Here is a 24,666-nt window from a genome sequence, read left to right on the forward strand (position 1 = left end):
GGATGGAAAAGTGAAGGCAAAAATTTCATAGTCTTTTTACAGCTTCATAAATGTAATTAAAATTAAATAATAAAGAAAATAAACTTTTTCAATTGAAAAGAGATTTTATAATATTTAAGTATACTGGAGCTACTATTCTAAATGTATACTTTTACACAAAGTGGTGTCATACGACCAACATTAAAAATAGGCCTACTTCACATTTGTTGATGCCTATATCTTTATTCACGCGTTTATTTTGTGTTTTAGCATTATATAATGTCACACACCAGGTGTCCAGGAGTCACCAACATGATACTTACGGGCAACGGGGTCACCCATGAGGACCACATTAGAAGCGCCCAGTGCTGGGACATTGTGATTTCCTCTAAATATTTGCAGAGATTTATGTAAATAGTGTTGCATTTTGAATTATCTGTCTTTATATTATTACATCTGCGTTGGTAATTATTGTGGGAAGTCAGTGTCTTCACATAACTATAATTTCTTATAAAGGTAATTTGAGTAAATTTGTTATTTCAGAAGTGTGGAACAAACTAGTAGCCCTTCGCTTGAACCATTTACCCTATAAATAGTTCTACGCTTCAAAAAGATTTGTGTAAAATTTTAATTTTCATTGTTAGGCAAATAATTCGTGTCCAGGCTGTTGCAATTGCGCATGCGCCGTACAACTCTAGCGTCAAGCGCTTATGAATGGCATGACAAGCCGACATGTCTAAATTTAAAACTTTAATCTGGCCTCAAGTGATTCTTTTCGGGGATTCCATCACACAGGTTGGCTGCTGCATAAGGACTGACTTTATGAATTTCACTTTTCTTGTAGTAGTTGGTTCGCTGTTATGCTAGCCAATGTTGCTAGCTGACTTTGTTGTTGGTTCTTTCAGTGCTCCTTCCAAGTGAACGGATGGGGTTCGGGCATCGCCGATAAATTAGCAAGGTTTTTCCGTTTCTATATTAACCTAGACTAGCCGATGTATATTTCGGAGATGAAACAATCAATGGGCACGTGTGTTTTTCGACTAGGAAGTGTGACATAGTCAACAGAGGACTGTCGGGCTACAATTCCCGATGGGGACGGATTGTTCTTCCCAGGATAGTGCATCAGGACCAGTCGGCAAACATTGCAGCGGTGACTGTCTTCTTTGGAGCCAACGACTGCGCCCTGCAAGGTACAACTCCACATACGACTGCATCGACATACGACGTTGCGATCTAGTTTCCGCGGCGGCGGAATGTGAAGTCGCGCAGCACAAAGAGTTGCGCTCAGTCACGTTTTACATTAGTTTGTTTCAATGGCCTAGAAGGTTTTTTTTTGTTGTTCGTTTTTTTAAGTGGTTTGAAAGTTATTTTCTAGGGGTGTGAATTGCCTAGTACCTGACGATTCGATTCGTATCACGATTCACAGGTCACGATTCGATTCGATACCGATTAATCCCGATACGAATTTATAAGTCGATTGTTGCGATTTTTTTTCATTCAAATTTAGAAAATACTAATCAGTAAGCTTGTAGAGTGTAAGATTTATATGAAAATGTAGTATTTATTTATCTGAAATTTCAGTCTTATAGAGGTTGTAATCTGTTTCATGTTTGAACAGCATTAAAATAAAATATTAAGTCTTAATGTTCCGTTCATATAACATTCTTCCATGCTCAAGGTGTGAATCCTAAAAATAAAAAAATAAAAAAAATCGATTCTGCCGATTATTGAATCGCGCGATGTATCGCGATATATCGCCGAATCAATTTTTTTTTAACACCCCTATTATTTTCATACAAATAATTACTAACGAAGACTAAATAATTGTTAAAAACAAGTTTTAAAATTGTCATTAAATCCCTCGTGACGATACCAAGTGTGACGCCATCTAGTGGCGAACAGCAGAACATTCAATATAAAGGACAGGCAGAATAAGGCCGAACAAAAAGTATAATGAAAACCCTGTGTTTATTGATTTATTGTAGAGAATGAGATTAAATAATATTTTAGCAGTTGAATGGAATCCTCGCATGTCCAACTAAGCCTACTTTTAATAAAAGCAAACTATTGTCGTTCCATCATCTTCCCCCATTTTTTTTTCTTTTTTGAGAGTGATGCAAAAAATGAAATGAACTAAGTAGTTTAGTAGGTCAAAATGAATCGTTATGCAACAGCTATTTACCAAAATGTATTTTACCTACTTTCACTGATATATAAAACATCAAGAACTTTCAGTCTTGAGGCAATGCAGTGCTGCACAGCTCCCATGAAATGAGGAAGTGGAGTTTTACAACACTTAATTTACAAGAAAGTTAATAGATTTGTTCTCAATTCTCAATCTAGTTTCAATACTTTTAATTGAATCTGTACATGACTCACACAATGAAATAATTCCAACCTGCATGTAGACAAGAACTCTCAGCAGCACGTCCCTCTGCACGAGTACTCCGACAACCTGAAGGCGATGAGTAACTACCTGACCACGGCGGGAGTCCCGGCAGGCAAGGTCATCTTCATAACCCCGCCTCCTATCCACGAGGCAGCCTGGGAGGAAGCGTGCAAGCTGAAAGGTAACTTCACGTGCACATTGGCGTCTCGGCTGAAGCTCATCGAGTGTCTTTTTTTCCGTTCCCAGGTTGTCCTCTTAATCGTCTCAACTCCGTGGCGGGCCAGTACGCCGAGGCGTGCGTCCAGGCGGCTGCTCAGTGCGGCGCCGACGTCTTGGACTTGTGGACGCTCATGCAGAAAGACAGACAGGTATTATTTGCATATTTCATGGAAAGAAAAACGGAGGTGAAAGATACGAGTGCATCCCAATGACAATAGTTTGGTTCTCCATAGGACTTCACAGTCTACCTGTCAGACGGCCTCCACCTGTCTGAAAAAGGCAACCAGTTTGTGATGGAGCACCTCTGGGAGCTGCTGGAGAGCAGAGTAGCTCATCTGCCCTTCATCCTGCCCTACTGGGCGGACGTGGACGCCGGGCTCCCCGAGAGCAGTCTGCTGTGTGACCAGTGAACGAGACGACACGAGGACTTTCTTTTAACAGAGGCGGAGCCTAATATTTTCTGTATACAAACAAATCATTTATTGGGATGTGTGAGTAATGCAAATAGTGGACATGAATAAAATAATTTTTCACCGAGCAACAGTTTCACATCCATTCACTTCATGTCAGCCATGTTTCTGTTTTGGCTTAGACTTAAATAGCAGGCAACAGTGGAGAGACATCGTGAGCACAATTTGACATAAGCACGCAAAACAATCTCACAACTTGAGCACCTAAGCGTCACAACAGGAATTCCATTTTCCTGACTCGCTCCGTGTGAGGGGGAATAACAGTCCAAGAAAGGCACAAGTGTTTTGAAGTCAGGTGACATAATGACATATTTAAAAAAGTGCCAATCATAACGCAGGACACAAATGTGTACAGTAATTCCCCCGCATTAACAGTTCTCACTTTTTCTGGGGTTCTTGGCATAGTTGTGTGCTCATACCACAAGATGGCGCCAAAGCCCAACTAATACTAACGCAGTAAATGATTTTAAAGTGACATGGAATCAATAGTTTGTGGTATATTCACAATGTAAACTGTTAATATAGGCGATTATACACATTTCAGGGGGCATCAATTGTGGGCATTATTTTTTTTAAAAAAAGCTAAAATTAGCTATTTGAAGCAGGGCTTGGTCCCTGTCCCCCACAAAATGGCGCAGGATTACAGTAAGACGATCATTCAGTGGTTTTGTACACTATTACGCAGAGTAAATGATTTCAAAGTGCAGCATGGCGACTTGTGGCGAGTAAATACTGTTGGAAATGCTTTTGAGGTACGATGAAAGAGGAAATGACACTTCAATGGGAGGTGGTTCATCTTGAGAAAAGCATGGGAAGTCCTTTGAGAATTTATTTGATATCCTTGATACTAAGATTTAGGTCAACGGACTAGTATTCTGTGTCCTCATTAGTAAGGCTGGTGCTACTTTTGAAGACAGAGGGCGTACTAGTACATGGACCTTAAGATTGGATATCAACTAAATGCACAAACGGCTTTCCATTGAATAAGCGTCCACATGAATGTTAGTTACACAACAATTGGACTTAGCATTGAGTCTCTTTGGCGTCAAAGCACTCCTGCCTTTTGAGGCGCCGCCGCTCCCGGCCCGACGGGCTCTGCTCGCTCAGATCCTCGAAGGAGGATCTCGTAGCCGACAAGCAGGCTCCGGCGGTTGGGAAGTCGCCGGCCCGGCCCGCCTCCTCTCCCGGGTGAGAGTCGCTGCTGTTGTCCTCCTGGATGGTGGCCATCCGCAGCCCCACGCCGTCGGCGTCCGGCGTGGGCACGTAGCTCGGGCCGGTGGTTGGGTTCGAGACGGCGGCGGCCGTGGCTTGGCGGGGCTGCGGTAAGGGCGCGGTCGGGCCGGCGGAGGAGGAAGTGGGAGGCTGAGGCGGCTTGACGATGCGCATGGGCGCCGTCTCCAAGTTGTTCAGGATTTCTTGCTGGAGAGAGAGAGAGGCAAGCGCAGAGATCAAATGCGTGGTACTGAGGCGAGATCCCTTCCGTTTTTTTTGTTGTTTTTTTTTACTCAAATCAGTGTGGCATTTTAGCTTCATTTCCACCAAGAAGGATGCCATTTTCTTGGTTGGGATGGAAAATAAATACTGTCGACTGATTTTAGTATATTCGTTACTTAACTGCAAGTCTCGTTTCTTATGGCTGGACTGCCCCAAGTACCGTACATGCACATGGATTTGAAAACATTTTTTTGGGTCCATACAGATTTCAGCCTCAATGTGGTGCTCAGAGACACTAGTGATGGCTGATGATATGATATATTAACTCTTTTGCTCCCAAAAACGTATAAATATGTTCTGTTTTAACTCATTCAAGCCCATAAACGTGTAAAAACTCATTTTTTTTTATGCAAGAGCATACAGAAGGCTTTGATGCAGCTTCTGACATGAAGAGGTGGCTTAAAGCAATGGTAGTTATGAAAAACACAGCCAGCAGGTGGCAGCAGAGTATAAGAGATCAGCCAGGGTCATGTTGCAAGCTCTGCTTGTCAGGAATGTGAATATTGATGAAACTAAGCTACATTCTAATGCTAATGGCTGCAAAATGGAAACAGATACAGAATATACTTTTTTTTTTTCCTGATGAAAAAAGAGACTCTTTCTTTCTTTTTGTAGGGTCCATGTTTTTATAGCAATAGAACACAATGTTCTGTGGGCCTTGCAAAATCTCTCAAAAGGGGGTTTCTTCAATGAAAAGGGCTGGGAGTCAATGAGTTAAATATTACCATGCTCCCAAAGACGTATTTATATATTATGTTTGGGTTTTTTTTGTTTTGTTTTTTATGCTAGAGCATATAGGAGGCTTTGATGCAGCCTCTGAAATGAAGATAATGCTTCAAGCAATGGTAGTTAATACAAAAATGTCCAGCAGGTGGCAGCAGAGTATAAGAGATCAACCTGGGCCATGTTGCAAAAAACGTTTCCCCACTGTTTTAAACAGATTTGTGAATAATGATGAAACGTTGCTATATTCTAATGGCAATTGCTGCAAAAAGGAAACAGATAGAAATATATATTTTTTTCCTGGTGAAAGAAGAGACGCTAATCTTTCTTTTTGTAGGTTCCATGTTTTGATAGCAATAGGACACAATATTCTGTGGGCCTTGCAAAATCAGTCAAAAATCCAGTAAAACAGCAAAAAATGTGCTGGGAGTGAATGAGTTAAGCAAATGGGACTGTTTCTTTAACAAAACATATTTCAAATGTGTAAAATAGGCTCAAGTGTCCTGTGAGGAAAGTTTATGGTGGAATGTTCTCATCCCCCCAAACAACAAAATAGTGACAACTGTGCAAAAAGCAACTAAAAAACAAAACAGGGTTAAAAGACATCAAGTGAATTAAAAAAATAAAATAAAAGCACCTTGCTCTGCTCGCGGCAGATGCAAACTGAAAATGTGGACACACACTGCATCTGATTTCACAGACGGCGACAAGTTTCAGTTTGAGTACTCCCAAGATGCAATCTTGCGTTCTTGAGGTAATTTCTGATCGGATGGCGCATGGGACGTCCTTGCGGCGACTTTGTGGGCGATCAGCGATTACGTCAAGGAGTAAAGGAGTGCGGGAGTATCCCAAACGTGGGCCTACAGACCATGCATCATCATCATCATCATCATCATCATCATGGACTGGATGGCAACGCAACACCAAGCCATGGCGCACGCACTCACCTATGGCTGGAGCTCTATTACAAACCTCCAGCGTCTGCTGCAGTTCCAATAAGAAAAGGCCAAGAGTGACAGAAAGGTCATTGAAAGCCTGCACGGACCGACAGCCCCACTGCTAAGCTTCCAACTCTGTACTTTGATCTCACTTTTTTTTCTTTTTTTAAAGTGAAGTCAACCTTAAAACATTTCTTGACAATATTATGTTATATGTGACCACACTAGTCGATACATGACATTTTGATTAATATTACATTTGTGGAATATGACAACAAAATCCATCTGTTTTTATCCATCTCAGGGGGCGGCCATTTTGCCACTTGCTGTCAACTGAAGATGACATCAATGCTGATCAAGGCTCAGGCAACGACCAATCACAGCTCACCTGTTTTCTGAAGTTGAGCTGTGATTGGTTGTTGCCTGAGCTTTTAGCAACATGGAAGTCAACCTTCAGTTGACAAGTAATGAAATGGCCGCCCCGAGATGGATAAAAACGGCTGGATTTTGCTATATTTAGACTAGTGGGGCTGCATAGAACATATTATTGTAAAAAAAAAAATGGTTTGACTTCCTCTTTAATAAATATACACCAGTACTTTTACATCTAACAATGTCCTTTGTGCTAATATGCAGACCATAATCCTTCCACCTTGGTAGAGTGCCTTTCTAATTATCATTTTATGCATAATACTTTCTACAATGACAGAATCTATATCTGGATGAGGATATAATCATGTCATATTGTATCACTTACCACTCTCACATACCGGAAATAATCGATATAACATATTTGCAGCATCTATAGGGGCAAGTTAGCCATTGATACAGGTCTTATATTGGATATCAGGGGTATGACTGAAATAGTCGGTGTCCGTTTTTTGTTTTTTTTTCCTCGGGTTAGAGTGATAGAATTGACTGGAAGCAAAGGAAAAATGTTTCCGCTGAATGAAAATGATTCATGCTCACCACAGAATTCTTCAAAAAGAGACTTTCACAATGCACAAGGGTAGCGTGTAAGCGAAGATGCACTTACATTCAGAGGGCAGTACAGTGACATTGTGTTCTCCTCATACTGCTGGTCGAGTTTCTTGTCCTGTAAGAGAACATAACGTCAAATATTTGTCACAATTAACTCTGCTGGTAGAATTAAAGTTAGGTTCTTACCACGCAGTGAACGAGAATACTAAGAGGGATCCAGAAGATGAGTGAGAACACGACGACAGAACCCACAATGTTATCCGCCAGGAACTTCCCTAATGGGGAGACATTTAGACAAAAAAATATGAATAAAAAGTCGGGGTGTCAGGAGATTAAATTAAAAAAAAAATCATAATTATTATAATGCTTTCATGTGGTTGTGTGATAACAATCATTTACCAAATGTGTTGATGTCCAATTTGTCAATGAAGTCCCAGAGACGCTCAATAACATCCTGCACCTGCTTCATGCATTTCCCCTGCAAAAATATCAACACCAACTGTATGTGTTACAGGCCAAAGGACATGTCATACAAGTCATAGTTATGATGCTCTTCTTCCTTTATGATTATGTATGTTATTCTTTATGCTAATATATGTTGTGTCCGGTAAGAAGCTCAGTCAGGCAGCTTTGAGCTGCGGAGACACACTGTTTTCTTACTGTATGTTTACTGTCTGTTTGTTTAGTAATTAAATCAACCTTAAAGACAAGAACGGACTCAAGTGGATTACAGAACAACCACGATAAAGTACAGGACAGGACATGCAGCAAACTGCACCAACACCATCATCAAATCAATCGGAACGTAACAGTGTCACGTCTCAAGCGTACGTTTTCCACACTCACATTCTCATCGCAGAAGCCCACGGTGCAAGGTTTCCCTCTCCGTAGGAACAGGAAGTTGCCATTGCTCTGGACAAAGGGTGCGCAGGTGCCATCTTTTGTCCGGCAGCACACTTTGCAGGAATCCTCTGTTGCTGCATGGAGGAGAGTGGCATAACTCGTCATTTGCTTCAATGGTAAGCGCACAAGCTCACACTGGGTAGGAAAAGAAATAGAAAATATGTGTTGATTATGATGAATTTCATACTATTGCAGGCACAGGACTGAAGGTTCTGAACGGCCTCACAGAACGGGTTGCACTCTCCATTGCGGCACAGGCCGTTGTCCACGCAAACCGTGTTGTCGGCGGCATTTTCCGGGCGAGGACACTCACTGCTGTTGCCTTCAGGTAAAACATAAATGTATTACAACTGAAATGTTTTTGTTCTCTCTTGAAGATCACAAGCCTTAAAAGGGGGAGTCAACCCAAAAATGTACTTTACAATAATATTTTGTAAAGCATTTTGGTTAATATTGCCTCTGTGGCTTAAGCATGAAAATCCATCCGTTTTTATCCATTTCTGGGCGGCCATTTTGTCACTTGCTGTTGACTGAAAATGACATCACAGTTCCTAAGGGCTCAGGTCACAATCACTGCTAACCGCAAAAAAACAGCATCTGAGACCTGAGCAACTGTGACAAACACAAACGCAATATATCGGATTCAGTTGTTTGTGTCTGCCAGCAGGGGGCGCATACCAACCTGTGCAGAAGGCATTGCCCTTACAGGTGGCACTGATGGGCTCTTGGCACCTTGTTCCTGCCTGCTTAAACCTGCACTTGTTGCAGCACGGGCTGTTTCGGTCACTGTGGGGAAAAAATAATGGTGTGCGTTCAGGCGATGAAGAGGAACTACTAAATCCACTGTCAAATATTTGTAGTTTGAGCACGTTTAAAAAGAATTTTAAATTTTTTTTATGTCAGATTAAAGATTTCATACCTGCACTGGGAACCTGGTTTGAATTTGCAGCTGGACAAGCAGCAAGCGTCATCGTGGAGGTGAAGCAAGCCAGGGTCGCAGTCCTCGCCTTCTTCTACTCGGGAGTTCCCACACACGTTGCGGTTCCTCTCCTTGAAGCACTTGTGAGCCTTGAAACGCAGCGTCTTTACGATAGAGATTTTGCTGCAGTTGGAGAAACGCTGCAAGAGGAGACGTTGGAGGGGTTAAAGTTGACTGACTGTAAGTGGGGCAGCACTAGCTGTCTGATTAGAATCACTTCAAATCGGATTAATTGGCTTATTAAATTATGAGCTCAAAAATGTACTCATTGTTTTTTGTTAGTGCTGTTTTTGTGAATTCTGTATTCACAACAACAAAGTCATAATAATCCTCCATCATTTTCTGTTACATATTCCTGAAAGGGGCTCATTTAAAACCGGCTTTCACACTTTGCATCACATAAATGCAACGACTCAACACCTTCCGTGGCATCTTGGCTGGACTTATTTTGAATGCCTCAAATCTTGCCAGTCTGATTGGACGTCATCCAAGCTTTACCGACTTATATGCAATTTATGCAAATTATCTGAATTTTCTGCCAAACTGATAAGTCGCCTACGTCAGCAATCTGTGCTGATAGCTCAACAAAGATGGCTTCATAAGAAATGTATTACGCAACCTAATCACGTCATACAGAATATTTGTACATTTGAATTTTATTTTACAAGTCAGTAAATTACAGGCTTCTATTCACAGAGCAGCGTCATCGAAGCCGAGGTGAAAAAAACACTCCTGACACTTCATCGGCAATCTGAACATGTCCACCTCGCACATGTCTATCATGTCCTTTTCATTAAAGTGACTGTCAATGATCTTGGGCGGAAGGTTGACAGATAAACAGCTAGTATTTAGCCCTCCTCAGCAGCCCTTATTGGCCTAATTAGCAGCTGATAAGTGGCTAACATACCTCAATAACACTGCAAGACTTGCATGAAACTGCCAACTCCGATGGCATTTTGAGCACACATAAAGGAAATAAATCCAGATTGCACAAATTTGTAAAGCCTTTATGTTCAGATTTGAAAGAACTCACCGACAAGAGTGGGGGTACAGAGTTGAATTAAAAAAAAAAAAAAAAAAAAAACGGCTACACAAGATTAAGTAGCAGCAGTATGATGTTTGTACCTTGTTGTTGACATGGTCTCCGCTCACAGCAATTGGGTACATTATAAACTTCCCCCCCTGGTCGTCACTGGGAGCACAATGTGGAATGTTGTCCGGATCGTGTTCGGCACCGAAATTATGGCCCAGTTCATGAGTGGTCACCAAATCTGCCTCCTGATGGGACAAGCATATACTTGAGTTTAGGGTAAACACTGCTCAGGACTGAAAGTTGACCGACAAAGATTCTTGACATCTCAGAAACACCTTTCCTCGCATGTAACATACAGTAACTTGTTGAATATTATATTATAACATTTAAGCCTCTTAATGAATCTCAACATTCACATATTCTTTAGGCAATTATCTGAACTTCAACATGCAAAAATCTCAAGTCAACTTATTTGCTCAAATGGAACAATGTATATAATTATAACAAAACTTGCCATGACTATCAACCATGTTTTATTCATATTTTATGGAAGGTGAGCTTGACCTTTGTCAGGATTGTTTTGCCATAATTCTTGGTGCTGGTCAAGCCAGTGTTGAGGTAACTGGGCTTCATGGCAGACAGAGATGGAAAGTAAGCTGTAAAAGCAAACAAGATTTCAGTCTTTGTTCTCCTTAGACACATCCACAGTTTCTATACACGCTTCATATTAAATACACAAACGCAGGCAGCATCCGAATAACGCCACAAGCAAAACTGTCAAATACACCAAACGTGATCATATGTCTCAATGACAGGCTTTTCAAAACAGAGCCATTGTCCTTACCTTTGGGGCAGAGGCCGCCCAGGGCCAGAGGTTTGGAGGGGGCCACGTAGGCGAGGCCCAAGGTGCCCTCGGCAAAATCCTGGTATGTGAACAAATGGGCCAGACACACAGTAGACGCGTTGTCGGCTATGTCTGCGCTGAATTGCTGCAGATAATTTAAGAATGACTTCATTATTTGATGTACTGTAGCTCCTTGTGTTACACAATTGCGTTCGCCGCACCTACCTCCAGAAGCTTCTTGACATCCCAAACCTCTTTCCCTTGCACAGGGCTGTTCTCCATGTTGTAGTGGGCCCAGCGGGCGACAGCACGACTCGGAGGAGGTTTCGTGGGCTCCCTGTGGATGATGATCTGAGAAGAGATCCGGTGATAACATAAATATATATATTAATACTACTACTACTACTAATAATAATAATATTTTTTTTAAAATAATTTTAATAGGGGTGTCAGGCGATTACTTCTTTTTTGTCACAATTAAATGCATGACTTCAATAGTTAGCTCGTGATTAATCGCAAATTTTATTTCTGTTCTAAATGTACAGGAAAATATATTTTCTAAGTTTTCATACTCTTGTTAATATAAAAATGGAATAAATGTTGAACTAATAGAATTTATTATAGCTACATCTTTTCGTCATTGATATAGTAATTTCAGAATAACTCATAAAACTGAGTTAAAATTAAAAAGATGTACTGTTTAAAAAAAAAAAAAAAAAAAAAAGTGTGATATTGATTTGTGTTGAGATCAGTTGTCTGCCACTAGATGGCATAATTGATTTTGTAAGACGGTGAGAGCTTAGTGCATTTTTCTTTTCATTTTAAGGGCTATCTAATCTTTAACATGAAGTTCTTCTTATGAAATTCTTCACATTTTTAAAATTGTAAAATACAACTTGACCCCAGTGTCCACAAATATTAAATTTGTCACTGTTAAATTTTGACGTGGACGTGTCTGCTGCATTGCGACTGGAATTCCCCCAGTAAAGGTCTTCCAAGGGGCGGTCATTAATCGTAGATTAAAGGAACTTTAAATGAAGTCAAAATTAAAGCACTCATTTTGACACCCTTAATTTTTAGCAATCACAAGCCTCATAACCTAAGTCAATATATAACAAATACATTTCATGTACTTTAAACCAGAAAAATACCATTAAGAGTGAACAAGAAATTACTTGGTGTGGCTGAACAATGAATGCATATCTTTTGAGTGAGAAAAGGCCAGTCACAGTCCAATACACAGTGTGTCTATTCATTCGCAACGCCAGTGGAACAAACTTAATGAGCCGCACACAAAAGCTTTCAGTTCCTCATAAAATGTATGTCTCAACGAGGGGACCGTTTCAGTCCACCAGTCAGTCGCTTCCTAAAGTGACACAGCAAAAAGGGAAGACGGTTTGTCGCCACTATGGTGTACTACACAAACCTGATGTATTTGCACCCCATAGCCTTTGAATTCGTCGTCCCACGCTGTATTTCGATAAATGTCATCGACTCGATCAATCAGCTCAATCTGAAGCAAGAAAAACAGATGCAGATGCAGATATGCAGAAATATTACAACAATATATGTCATTGGCTAAACAAGAGGTTTTGAGTTGTAGGTGTCTGACCAGGTAATTGAGCGTGACGCTCTCTTGCCCGCGACCCATGTGCCGAAAAAAGCGGTGGTCTGCAACCAGCAAAAGGGGGCAGGTGTTCTTGTTGTGGTCGTGGACCTGCCGCTTCTCTCTGTGATGGAAATCTGCAAAGTGAAAGGTGCAGTTTTAGCCAGACATAAATAGAAAACACAACAGATGTGAACTGCCTTATTTAAATGAACAACAGGCAGGAATTAGCAGACAATAGGATAAATACACAAGCATACGCCCTTAAAAAGTAAACAATGTCATTTTCCACGACTACTTTTGTGGTAAATATTAATATGCTCCCTTAAGATGCCAAATACTTGAAACAGATTTAAAAAGTAGTACAAAGTGGCTTCATTTCATAACCAACCTTTTGTCAAAACATTTACTAAAGTACAGAGGGGAAGGGATAATTATTCCTAATCACAATTGTGTACGTGTTTCGCAGGCTTTTATTAAAATGACAGCGCAAGAATCTTATCTGACACCCACGCCCTCTTCTCCACCGACCAGATCCTCTTCCAGCTTAGCTATTTGTTATCCTCCTACTCTTTTTCTTTCCTGCTGTTCCGAACCAACTTACATCATCCTTCTATGTACGTACGTTTGAAGCTGTAAATATGAGAGACAGTCAAAACAGACACACCGTTTATATTGTCCGTCACCTCGGGCTCGTCCCAGCCTGCACGGGTGGACTCGGGCAGCAGGTCCTTGGCGTGCAGGTAAGCACACACTTTTGGAGAGGTTATGCGGCTCAGATTCTTGATGTCTTCTGAGCGATACACCAGCAACCTGCCATCGTCAGGGTTGTCTGTAAACCTCCATAAGGGCTGTCAAAAATGGACAAAACAGTTGAGGTGAACTGGAAGATATAGCTGCCCAGCAAAATGTCTAGTTGATAATAATTCCAAATAACTGTGAGTATACAGTGGTTACATTTTGTTGTAAGCGTGGGTGACATGACAGGTATGAAAATGTCACGGAAAGCTGCCTGTCAAATTAATAAAAGGTTTTATTGCAGCCAGAGTTTGACCATGCAATGAATTATTTATATTTCCATCAGGACCCAAAATAGATTCTTCATTGACATATTGATCGTCAATCAGATCTTCAGTTTCTTTGAAGTTATTGATTTATGTTTGTTGTAGACTTAACATCCTTTTTGTTCTCCATTGTTAAGTTCATGTACACTAGATGTAGATGTTATGAAAATGATGATGATGATGCATTTAAATAAATTAGGAGGAACTAAATTAGTTTTCTGACTTGATTTTTTGGTAAACTGTCCAATGGGGGAAATCATTTCTAAATACAAACAAATGTGAGGTTGATGAACAACACAAAAAGAATTTTGTTCAAGCTGGAGGTTCCATTGCATAATCAATGATGCCAGCCATTTTTGAAAATTTCAAAATTTTCAATACCTGCGTGATATTATAGTCAGTAAGTATATATAAACCGAATCTGCCAAATCATAGAATAGACTCTCCTTTCTGCCTTATCCCGTTCTTTTATAATCTACAGAAGAAAAGTAGGTTGCACAAAATGCAGCTATTGCTCCCATGGACTCTCACACTATAAAATTGAGTTATGATGTCATCTACTGGTGATTGTGCATCAGTAAAGTTGCTTCCAAGTTTGACATTTACAGTGGAGCTTAATCAGATTCTCCCCCATCTAGCCCAGTAGAAAAAATGTAATTGACAAGTATACTTGTCAAAGACAGTGATTAAAACATCTTAAACAGGTCCCTGTTTCTCCTGTCCTCAAAATAAAACCAGAAGCATCCAACAGCAGTGATTTGAACTAATTTATTATTCATTGTATATGCAAACAAAAACAATGATTCGTCGCCTTACCTCTACATTGTACTCTGCTCCATCACTTAGAATGTGAGCTGAAAATTCATCTCCATCGATGTGCGCCTGCACACGAGAATTCTCTTCACCTGAAAACAAAAGAGCGTAAGTTTTGGAAATAATGTTCCTACAGAAAAAAAAACGCCATGTCCTGATTGTAATGTTAACAGTTATAAGACGACAAAATAAAAGTACCACTGTACTGGAAACATGATGTTTTGACCATACAAACTGGTCAACAAACATACAGGTCAGGCGGTTTCACGTCAACTCACCGACCACATGCCCCGTGAAATAGTTCTGACGCTGAACGTTGAAGTTCTCCTCCCTTCCGAGTTGATCGACAAACACAGCTTTGAAGTTGTCAGTGAAAAGGTATGTGCTGGTGCTCAAGTAGAGCTTGAAATATCTGGAAAGAACATAGAAAAACATACGTACAAATCCATGTCACATTTGACTATGATAGGCTTATTCTTAGCTAACAGGTGACCAAAAATGGAAGTATACGAGGATTCCACCTGACACCTGTGATGCCGAGTAAGACTGCCATGGGTCAGTGTTTAGGTAGGCTGTCTCCCAACCTGAAGGTTCTGTAATCGTTCCGCAACCGTTGTGTGACTGCGGTCAAGCCAGCCGCCACTCGAAAAGACGAAGTCAAGCCAGCCGCCCCAACGATTGTTAATACTGTGCATTACGGTAACATGCCGCCGTGCCCCTGCGCTGGCCACCTTCAAAATAAAAGCTGCTCAACACCTGGTTTAGGGTTTAAAATAAAGAATCATAAAAAAATAACGGTTTGTTATTCCAGAACCAGACCAGTTCTAAGGGACACTACACCACCCCAGGTATCCAGCCAAAGTACTTTGAACAAAATCTGATGTTGCATTTCAAAATAAAACTCATTTGAAAATTGCAATCTCGACTATAATCCCTGATTTCAAAAAATCATTAAAAATTCATGGTTTGTTATCCCAGGACCAGACCAGTTCTGAGGGACAGTACACCACCCCAGGTATCCAGCCAAAGTACTTTGAACAAAATCTGATGTTGCATTTCAAAATAAAACTCATTTGAAAATTGCAATCTCGACTATAATCCCTGATTTAAAAAAATCATTAAAAATTCATGGTTTGTTATCCCAGGACCAGACCAGTTCTGAGGGACAGTACACCACCCCAGGTATCCAACCAAACTACTTTGAACAAAATCTGATGTTGCATTTCAAAATAAAACCCATTTGAAAATTTAAATCTCGACTATTATTGTTGATTTAAAAAAATCATTAAAAATTCATGGTTTGTTATCCCAGGACCAGACCAGTTCTAAGGGACACGACACCATCCCAGGTATCCAGCCAAAGTACTTTGAACAAAATCTGATGTTGCATTTCAAAATAAAACTCATTTGAACATTGCAATCTCGACTATAATCCCTGATTTCAAAAAATCATTAAAAATTCATGGTTTGTTATCCCAGGACCAGACCAGTTCTGAGGGACACTACACCACCCCAGGTATCCAACCAAACTAATTTGAACAAAATCTGATGTTGCATTTCAAAATAAAACTCATTTGAAAATTGAAATCTCGACTATAATCCCTGATTTCAAAAAATCATTAAAAATTCATGGTTTGTTATCCCAGGACCAGACCAGTTCTAGGGGACACTACACCACCCCAGGTATCCCCCCAAAGTACTTTGAACAAAATCTGATGTTGCATTTCAAAATAAAACTCATTTGAAAATTGCAATCTCGACTATAATCCCTGATTTAAAAAAATCATTAAAAATTCATGGTTTGTTATCCCAGGACCAGACCAGTTCTGAGGGACACTACACCACCCCAGGTATCCAACCAAAGTACTTTGAACAAAATCTGATGTAGCATTTCAAAATAAAACTCATTTGAAAATTGCAATCTCGACTATAATCCCTGATTTCAAAAAATCATTAAAAATTCATGGTTTGTTATCCCAGGACCAGACCAGTTCTGAGGGACAGTACACCACCCCAGGTATCCAGCCAAAGTACTTTGAACAAAATCTGATGTTGCATTTCAAAATAAAACTCATTTGAACATTGCAATCTCGACTATAATCCCTGATTTAAAAAAATCATTAAAAATTCATGGTTTGTTATCCCAGGACCAGACCAGTTCTGAGGGACAGTACACCACCCCAGGTATCCAGCCAAAGTACTTTGAACAAAATCTGATGTTGCATTTCAAAATAAAACTCATTTGAAAATTGAAATCTCGACTATAATCCCTGATTTCAAAAAATCATTAAAAATTCATGGTTTGTTATCCCAGGAACAGACCAGTTCTAGGGGACACTACACAACCATCGGTATCCAACCAAAGTACTTTGAACAAAATCTGATGTTGCATTTCAAAATAAAACTCATTTGAAAATTGCAATCTCGACTATAATCCCTGATTTCAAAAAATCATTAAAAATTCATGGTTTGTTATCCCAGGACCAGACCAGTTCTAAGGGACACTACACCACCCCAGGTATCCCCCCAAAGTACTTTGAACAAAATCTGATGTTGCATTTCAAAATAAAACTCATTTGAAAATTGCAATCTCGACTATAATCCCTGATTTCAAAAAATCATTAAAAATTCATGGTTTGTTATCCCAGGACCAGACCAGTTCTAAGGGACACTACACCATCCCAGGTATCCCCCCAAAGTACTTTGAACAAAATCTGATGTTGCATTTCAAAATAAAACTCATTTGAAAATTGCAATCTCGACTATAATCCCTGATTTAAAAAAATCATTAAAAATTCATGGTTTGTTATCCCAGGACCAGACCAGTTCTAAGGGACACTACACCACCCCAGGTATCCAACCAAAGTACTTTGAACAAAATCTGATGTTGCATTTCAAAATAAAACCCATTTGAAAATTGCAATCTCGACTATTATTGTTGATTTAAAAAAATCATTAAAAATTCATGGTTTGTTATCCCAGGACCAGACCAGTTCTAAGGGACACGACACCATCCCAGGTATCCAGCCAAAGTACTTTGAACAAAATCTGATGTTGCATTTCAAAATAAAACTCATTTGAACATTGCAATCTCGACTATAATCCCTGATTTCAAAAAATCATTAAAAATTCATGGTTTGTTATCCCAGGAACAGACCAGTTCTAAGGGACACGACACCATCCCAGGTATCCAGCCAAAGTACTTTGAACAAAATCTGATGTTGCATTTCAAAATAAAACTCATTTGAACATTGCAATCTCGACTATAATCCCTGATTTCAAAAAATCATTAAAAACTCATGGTTTGTTATCCCAGGACCAGACCAGTTCTAGGGGACACTACACCACTCCAGGTATCCAGCCAAACTACTTTGAACAAAATCTGATGTTGCATTTCAAAATAAAACTCATTTGAACATTGCAATCTCGACTATTATTGTTGATTTCAAAAAATCATTAAAAATTCATGCTTTGTTATCCCAGGACCAGACCAGTTCTAAGGGACACGACACCATCCCAGGTATCCAGCCAAAGTACTTTGAACAAAATCTGATGTTGCATTTCAAAATAAAACTCATTTGAACATTGCAATCTCGACTATAATCCCTGATTTAAAAAAATCATTAAAAATTCATGGTTTGTTATCCCAGGACCAGACCAGTTCTAGGGGACACTACACCACCCCAGGTATCCAACCAAAGTACTTTGAACAAAATCTGATGTTGCATTTCAAAATAAAACTCATTTGAACATTGCAATCTCGACTATAATCCCTGATTTCAAAAAATCATTAAAAATTCATGGTTTGTTATCCCAGGACCAGACCAGTTCTAAGGGACACTACACCATCCCAGGTATCCCCCCAAAGTACTTTGAACAAAATCTGATGTTGCATTTCAAAATAAAACTCATTTGAAAATTGCAATCTCGACTATAATCCCTGATTTAAAAAAATCATTAAAAATTCATGGTTTGTTATCCCAGGACCAGACCAGTTCTAGGGGACACTACACCACCCCAGGTATCCAACCAAAGTACTTTGAACAAAATCTGATGTTGCATTTCAAAATAAAACTCATTTGAAAATTGCAATCTCGACTATAATCCCTGATTTCAAAAAATCATTAAAAATTCATGGTTTGTTATCCCAGGAACAGACCAGTTCTAAGGGACACGACACCATCCCAGGTATCCAGCCAAAGTACTTTGAACAAAATCTGATGTTGCATTTCAAAATAAAACTCATTTGAACATTGCAATCTCGACTATAATCCCTGATTTCAAAAAATCATTAAAAATTCATGGTTTGTTATCCCAGGACCAGACCAGTTCTAGGGGACACTACACCACCCCAGGTATCCAACCAAAGTACTTTGAACAAAATCTGATGTTGCATTTCAAAATAAAACTCATTTGAAAATTGCAATCTCGACTATAATCCCTGATTTCAAAAAATCATTAAAAATTCATGGTTTGTTATCCCAGGACCAGACCAGTTCTGAGGGACACTACACCACCCCAGGTATCCAACCAAACTACTTTGAACAAAATCTGATGTTGCATTTCAAAATAAAACTCATTTGAAAATTGAAATCTAGACTATTATTGCTTATTTAAAAAAATCATTAAAAATTCATGGTTTGTTATCCCAGGACCAGACCAGTTCTAAGTACCATGTGCAGTGCCTAGGAATGACATCACAAGAATTGAAAAATGTCCGAAAACGAGACTGGTTTTGCCCTTTATGCCAAATGTGAATTAGTGTTATCATGATACCAAAATCTTTTGTTGGTGCCGCAATAAAAATCTAAAACATCAGCAAAACCAGCATTAAAAATGACAAAAGAATTTTCATATATATATATATATATATATATATATATATATATATATATATATATACATATATATATATATATATATATATATATATATATATGCATATATTGTATGTGCTTTCACATTGAATGTCATATTGTTAAATTACTGTATTTGACTGCATTTGATGTCATCCGTTTAAATATTGATCAGACAGTGGCACTCCGATGACTCAAAAACGTTGCTTGAGTGTGTGTGCGTGTTTCCGCTCTTCTCCATTCCACTCCCATAATAATACTAATGATATAGTAATAAAATAATAGTGTCCCTTAGAACTGGTCTGGTTCTGGGATAACAAACCATGAATTTTTAATGATTTTTTGAAATCAGGGATTATAGTCGAGATTGCAATTTTCAAATGAGTTTTATTTTGAAATGCAACATCAGATTTTGTTCAAAGTACTTTGGGGGGATACCTGGGGTGGTGTAGTGTCCCTTAGAACTGGTCTGGTCCTGGGATAACAAACCATGAATTTTTAATGATTTTTTGAAATCAGGGATTATAGTCGAGATTGCAATTTTCAAATGAGTTTTATTTTGAAATGCAACATCAGATTTTGTTCAAAGTACTTTGGTTGGATACCTGGGGTGGTGTAGTGTCCCCTAGAACTGGTCTGGTCCTGGGATAACAAAGCATGAATTTTTAATGATTTTTTGAAATCAACAATAATAGTCGAGATTGCAATGTTCAAATGAGTTTTATTTTGAAATGCAACATCAGATTTTGTTCAAAGTAGTTTGGCTGGATACCTGGAGTGGTGTAGTGTCCCCTAGAACTGGTCTGGTCCTGGGATAACAAACCATGAGTTTTTAATGATTTTTTTAAATAAGCAATAATAGTCTAGATTTCAATTTTCAAATGAGTTTTATTTTGAAATGCAACATCAGATTTTGTTCAAAGTACTTTGGCTGGATACCTGGGATGGTGTCGTGTCCCTTAGAACTGGTCTGTTCCTGGGATAACAAACCATGAATTTTTAATGATTTTTTTAAATCAGGGATTATAGTCGAGATTGCAATGTTCAAATGAGTTTTATTTTGAAATGCAACATCAGATTTTGTTCAAAGTACTTTGGCTGGATACCTGGGGTGGTGTACTGTCCCTCAGAACTGGTCTGGTCCTGGGATAACAAACCATGAATTTTTAATGATTTTTTGAAATCAGGGATTATAGTCGAGATTGCAATTTTCAAATGAGTTTTATTTTGAAATGCTACATCAGATTTTGTTCAAAGTACTTTGGTTGGATACCTGGGGTGGTGTACTGTCCCTCAGAACTGGTCTGGTCCTGGGATAACAAACCATGAATTTTTAATGATTTTTTTAAATCAGGGATTATAGTCGAGATTGCAATTTTCAAATGAGTTTTATTTTGAAATGCAACATCAGATTTTGTTCAAAGTACTTTGGGGGGATACCTGGGGTGGTGTAGTGTCCCTTAGAACTGGTCTGGTCCTGGGATAACAAACCATGAATTTTTAATGATTTTTTGAAATCAGGGATTATAGTCGAGATTGCAATGTTCAAATGAGTTTTATTTTGAAATGCAACATCAGATTTTGTTCAAAGTACTTTGGTTGGATACCTGGGGTGGTGTAGTGTCCCCTAGAACTGGTCTGGTCCTGGGATAACAAACCATGAATTTTTAATGATTTTTTTAAATAAGCAATAATAGTCTAGATTTCAATTTTCAAATGAGTTTTATTTTGAAATGCAACATCAGATTTTGTTCAAAGTACTTTGGTTGGATACCTGGGGTGGTGTAGTGTCCCCTAGAACTGGTCTGGTCCTGGGATAACAAACCATGAGTTTTTAATGATTTTTTTAAATCAGGGATTATAGTCGAGATTGCAATGTTCAAATGAGTTTTATTTTGAAATGCAACATCAGATTTTGTTCAAAGTACTTTGGGGGGATACCTGGGATGGTGTAGTGTCCCTTAGAACTGGTCTGGTCCTGGGATAACAAACCATGAATTTTTAATGATTTTTTGAAATCAGGGATTATAGTCGAGATTGCAATTTTCAAATGAGTTTTATTTTGAAATGCTACATCAGATTTTGTTCAAAGTACTTTGGTTGGATACCTGGGGTGGTGTACTGTCCCTCAGAACTGGTCTGGTCCTGGGATAACAAACCATGAATTTTTAATGATTTTTTTAAATCAGGGATTATAGTCGAGATTGCAATTTTCAAATGAGTTTTATTTTGAAATGCAACATCAGATTTTGTTCAAAGTACTTTGGGGGGATACCTGGGGTGGTGTAGTGTCCCTTAGAACTGGTCTGGTCCTGGGATAACAAACCATGAATTTTTAATGATTTTTTGAAATCAGGGATTATAGTCGAGATTGCAATGTTCAAATGAGTTTTATTTTGAAATGCAACATCAGATTTTGTTCAAAGTACTTTGGTTGGATACCTGGGGTGGTGTAGTGTCCCCTAGAACTGGTCTGGTCCTGGGATAACAAACCATGAATTTTTAATGATTTTTTTAAATAAGCAATAATAGTCTAGATTTCAATTTTCAAATGAGTTTTATTTTGAAATGCAACATCAGATTTTGTTCAAAGTACTTTGGTTGGATACCTGGGGTGGTGTAGTGTCCCCTAGAACTGGTCTGGTCCTGGGATAACAAACCATGAATTTTTAATGATTTTTTTAAATAAGCAATAATAGTCTAGATTTCAATTTTCAAATGAGTTTTATTTTGAAATGCAACATCAGATTTTGTTCAAAGTAGTTTGGTTGGATACCTGGGGTGGTGTACTGTCCCTCAGAACTGGTCTGGTCCTGGGATAACAAACCATGAATTTTTAATGATTTTTTTAAATCAGGGATTATAGTCGAGATTGCAATGTTCAAATGAGTTTTATTTTGAAATGCAACATCAGATTTTGTTCAAAGTACTTTGGCTGGATACCTGGGATGGTGTCGTGTCCCTTAGAACTGGTCTGTTCCTGGGATAACAAACCATTAATTTTTAATGATTTTTTGAAATCAGGGATTATAGTCGAGATTGCAATGTTCAAATGAGTTTTATTTTGAAATGCAACATCAGATTTTGTTCAAAGTACTTTGGCTGGATACCTGGGGTGGTGTACTGTCCCTCAGAACTGGTCTGGTCCTGGGATAACAAACCATGAATTTTTAATGATTTTTTGAAATCAGGGATTATAGTCGAGATTGCAATTTTCAAATGAGTTTTATTTTGAAATCCAACATCATATTTTGTTCAAAGTACTTTGGTTGGATACCTGGGGTGGAGTAGTGTCCCTTAGAACTGGTCTGGTTCTGGAATAACAAACCGTTGTTTTTTTATGATTCTTTATTTTAAACCATAAACCAGGTGTTGCTCAACTTTTATTTTGAAGGTGGCCAACGCAGGGGCACGTCGGCACGTTACCGTAATGCACAGTATTAACAATCGTTGGGGCGGCTGGCTTGACTTCGTCTTTTCGAGTGGCGGCTGGCCTGACCGCAGTGTTGTGTGTGTGTTTTTTTAATTAATATTTTACTCTGTTCGGGGTATAAAGTTTACTGTTTAGACTGGGACCGAATATAGTCTCTTTTTTTTCCCCCAGAGTAAAATTTACCCCAAATTCACTATGTAATAAGCATATACTTGTTGATACGGTTGAGTAAAGCAACAAAACTATCTCACGATAAAATGACAAGAATGAGACAAATGTTGGCGTTTCAATGCTCCTTGTTCACCTCTGCAAGGCTCTGAAGCTAACCATGCGCTCCAGGTGGGATGAGGGGTGCACGTCCCTCTTCCTCACAGAGTGCAATTGGAGGTCTGATATTGGCAGAATCTCATAATCGGCCAGAATGGAATGAAGTGCATCTGAAAGACACGAACAACCCGATAATGAACAGCTATTATAATAGAACAATAGGGTATTTTGTGGCTGACAAAAACATAGCTGACATGCCACGGGTTAACAACTCGCACAAATGTAATACGTTTTAAACAATATAATTCATAATTAAAATCTAGGCAAATATATGTAAAGTAACATTAAGTCGTAATTTAGCAGAGTTTTTACCGATAGAATTTTTGGAATGACTAGCTTAAAAAAAAAAGAAAAAAAAAAGCTAGCAATATTTACCAATTTCTGCGTTAGCTTCACTCTTTTCTTCAGTCGTAATTCTTGACTTAAACGCTCCGCTCAAGGTTAAGTGAGCCAGAAAAGCAAAAAAGAACACGCTCCACATGGTGAAACAGCGCTGATAACAAATATCACAGCGTCGCCGACATTATCATAAAATGTAACAGCTAGTCTGTGTGAAGCACTGATCTGAATACAGAATGGATAGCCGATAGCCCATACACGCCCGTCCAAGCCATTGAAGCGACAGGGCGGCCATCTTGCTCCTCCCATCTCGCGAGCAGACTACTATATAAATTGTACGGAATACGGCTCGTAGGCCGTTAGGGCCGGGGCGGGAGGTCTGTGGAGGGTTGGTAACTATTTTTTAGCAAAATAATAATAATAATAATAATAATAATAAGTGGACGGTATGTGCTGCTTTGAACCCCCCCCCCCCCCCCCCTTTATCGCTCAGTTCCTTAGACCCAGTTATACAGTGATAATTATTTAATTTAATAAAATATATACAAGTTTAATTCTATAAACATCATTAAGCGTATAATTTATACATGTACTGTATTTAAGGCAAGTTGTAAAATGTCTGGTCCACTTGTTTATGTTTAACATATTTAAAACATTAGAAATCATGCTGTTTCTACTAAGTACTGTCTCAAATGTTGTCCATTATATGCCGAGAAACGTTTCTTGGGAGGAGCAATATGGCGGAAAATCTTTTGGCCGAGCGACTATCCAGTAGTATATAGAGATCAAACGCAAAACGGAAGTGGAGATAACGACAACATCCGCTCGGAGTGTCGTTCAGAAATTCATCATGCAACATTAGCCACTGCCTTTTTCCATACCAAAGCGCGTCATCCGCCTACCTTGGACGCATCATTTTAACATTACATATTTGTCAGAGGTCTCGGGATTACGGTGACATTGTGAAACGAATGATCCAAAAGAAATTCCCATCTTAATGTAGAATTTGGTAAAATAAAAATAAAGTGTTACAGCCCCAAACACAAATATTTATTACTGTCACAAGATTGTCAATCCTTATTCCTCCACAGCAATGAATCCATACAATATTGTACTGTTCCATACTTTATTACTGAATCCCTTCTTGAATTGCAGTGTGACGTGGTCAGTACAACTGCTTCACAATTGTTTGGTTTTGGGTTCAACTCACAGCTCGACTGTGTGGGTTTCATATGCTTGCGCAGTGTTAGTGTGTTACTTTTTCAAAGAGTACAAA

The 24,666-nt window shown here is 39.0% G+C and overlaps 2 protein-coding genes and 1 long non-coding RNA gene across 4 annotated transcripts; 2 read left to right on the forward strand and 1 right to left on the reverse strand.

Annotated features, from left to right (window-relative positions):
- The first annotated feature begins 617 nt into the window (after positions 1–617).
- iah1 (isoamyl acetate hydrolyzing esterase 1 (putative)) lies at positions 618–3,124 on the forward strand. The gene is made up of 6 exons (XM_077538530.1): positions 618–774; positions 885–937; positions 1,024–1,169; positions 2,388–2,549; positions 2,615–2,736; positions 2,821–3,124. Exons 1-6 carry the CDS (start codon positions 712–714, stop codon positions 2,995–2,997), a joined length of 723 nt encoding a protein of 240 aa, XP_077394656.1. The 5' UTR covers positions 618–711; the 3' UTR covers positions 2,998–3,124.
- Positions 3,125–3,633: 509 nt separating this feature from the next.
- Positions 3,634–23,630, reverse strand: LOC144031405 (disintegrin and metalloproteinase domain-containing protein 17-like). Of its 2 annotated transcripts, XM_077538521.1 has the most exons (20): positions 23,427–23,630; positions 23,029–23,161; positions 14,714–14,847; positions 14,439–14,527; positions 13,226–13,409; positions 12,565–12,695; positions 12,379–12,465; positions 11,178–11,303; positions 10,953–11,097; positions 10,673–10,764; positions 10,201–10,353; positions 9,016–9,215; positions 8,779–8,882; positions 8,284–8,418; positions 8,040–8,170; positions 7,593–7,671; positions 7,380–7,468; positions 7,249–7,308; positions 6,222–6,258; positions 3,634–4,476 (listed from the first exon to the last, which is right to left on the reverse strand). In XM_077538521.1, exons 1-20 carry the CDS (start codon positions 23,530–23,532, stop codon positions 4,103–4,105), a joined length of 2,589 nt encoding a protein of 862 aa, XP_077394647.1. In that variant the 5' UTR covers positions 23,533–23,630; the 3' UTR covers positions 3,634–4,102. The 2 variants fall into 2 exon arrangements, with proteins under 2 accessions (XP_077394647.1, XP_077394648.1); XM_077538522.1 differs by lacking the exon at positions 6,222–6,258 and having other exon boundaries at positions 23,427–23,628.
- LOC144031412 (uncharacterized) lies at positions 7,805–14,533 on the forward strand. The gene is made up of 4 exons (XR_013287526.1): positions 7,805–8,212; positions 8,292–8,424; positions 9,046–9,255; positions 11,222–14,533. It is a non-coding gene; the product is annotated as an uncharacterized LOC144031412 (long non-coding RNA).
- Positions 23,631–24,666: the final 1,036 nt, after the last annotated feature.

The sequence above is a fragment of the Festucalex cinctus genome, chromosome 12, assembly GCF_051991245.1.
Source record: "Festucalex cinctus isolate MCC-2025b chromosome 12, RoL_Fcin_1.0, whole genome shotgun sequence".
In the NCBI taxonomy this organism is placed as follows: domain Eukaryota; kingdom Metazoa; phylum Chordata; class Actinopteri; order Syngnathiformes; family Syngnathidae; genus Festucalex; species Festucalex cinctus.

What these genes read in the sequence shown, in the direction of transcription:
- iah1 (XM_077538530.1), top strand. Translation starts at nt 712, where the DNA reads ATGTCTAAATTTAAAACTTTAATCTGGCCTCAAGTGATTCTTTTCGGG. An exon ending in ATCGCCGATAAATTAGCAAG is followed by an intron (nt 938 to 1,023) that starts GTTTTTCCGTTT and finishes TTTTTCGACTAG; the next exon opens with GAAGTGTGACATAGTCAACA. An exon ending in CAACGACTGCGCCCTGCAAG is followed by an intron (nt 1,170 to 2,387) that starts GTACAACTCCAC and finishes ACCTGCATGTAG; the next exon opens with ACAAGAACTCTCAGCAGCAC.
- LOC144031405 (XM_077538521.1), bottom strand. Translation starts at nt 23,532, where the DNA reads ATGTGGAGCGTGTTCTTTTTTGCTTTTCTGGCTCACTTAACCTTGAGC. An exon ending in GAGCAGAGTACAATGTAGAG is followed by an intron (nt 13,410 to 14,438) that starts GTAAGGCGACGA and finishes CATTTTTGACAG; the next exon opens with CCCTTATGGAGGTTTACAGA. An exon ending in TAATAGAGCTCCAGCCATAG is followed by an intron (nt 4,477 to 6,221) that starts GTGAGTGCGTGC and finishes CTCTCTCTCCAG; the next exon opens with CAAGAAATCCTGAACAACTT.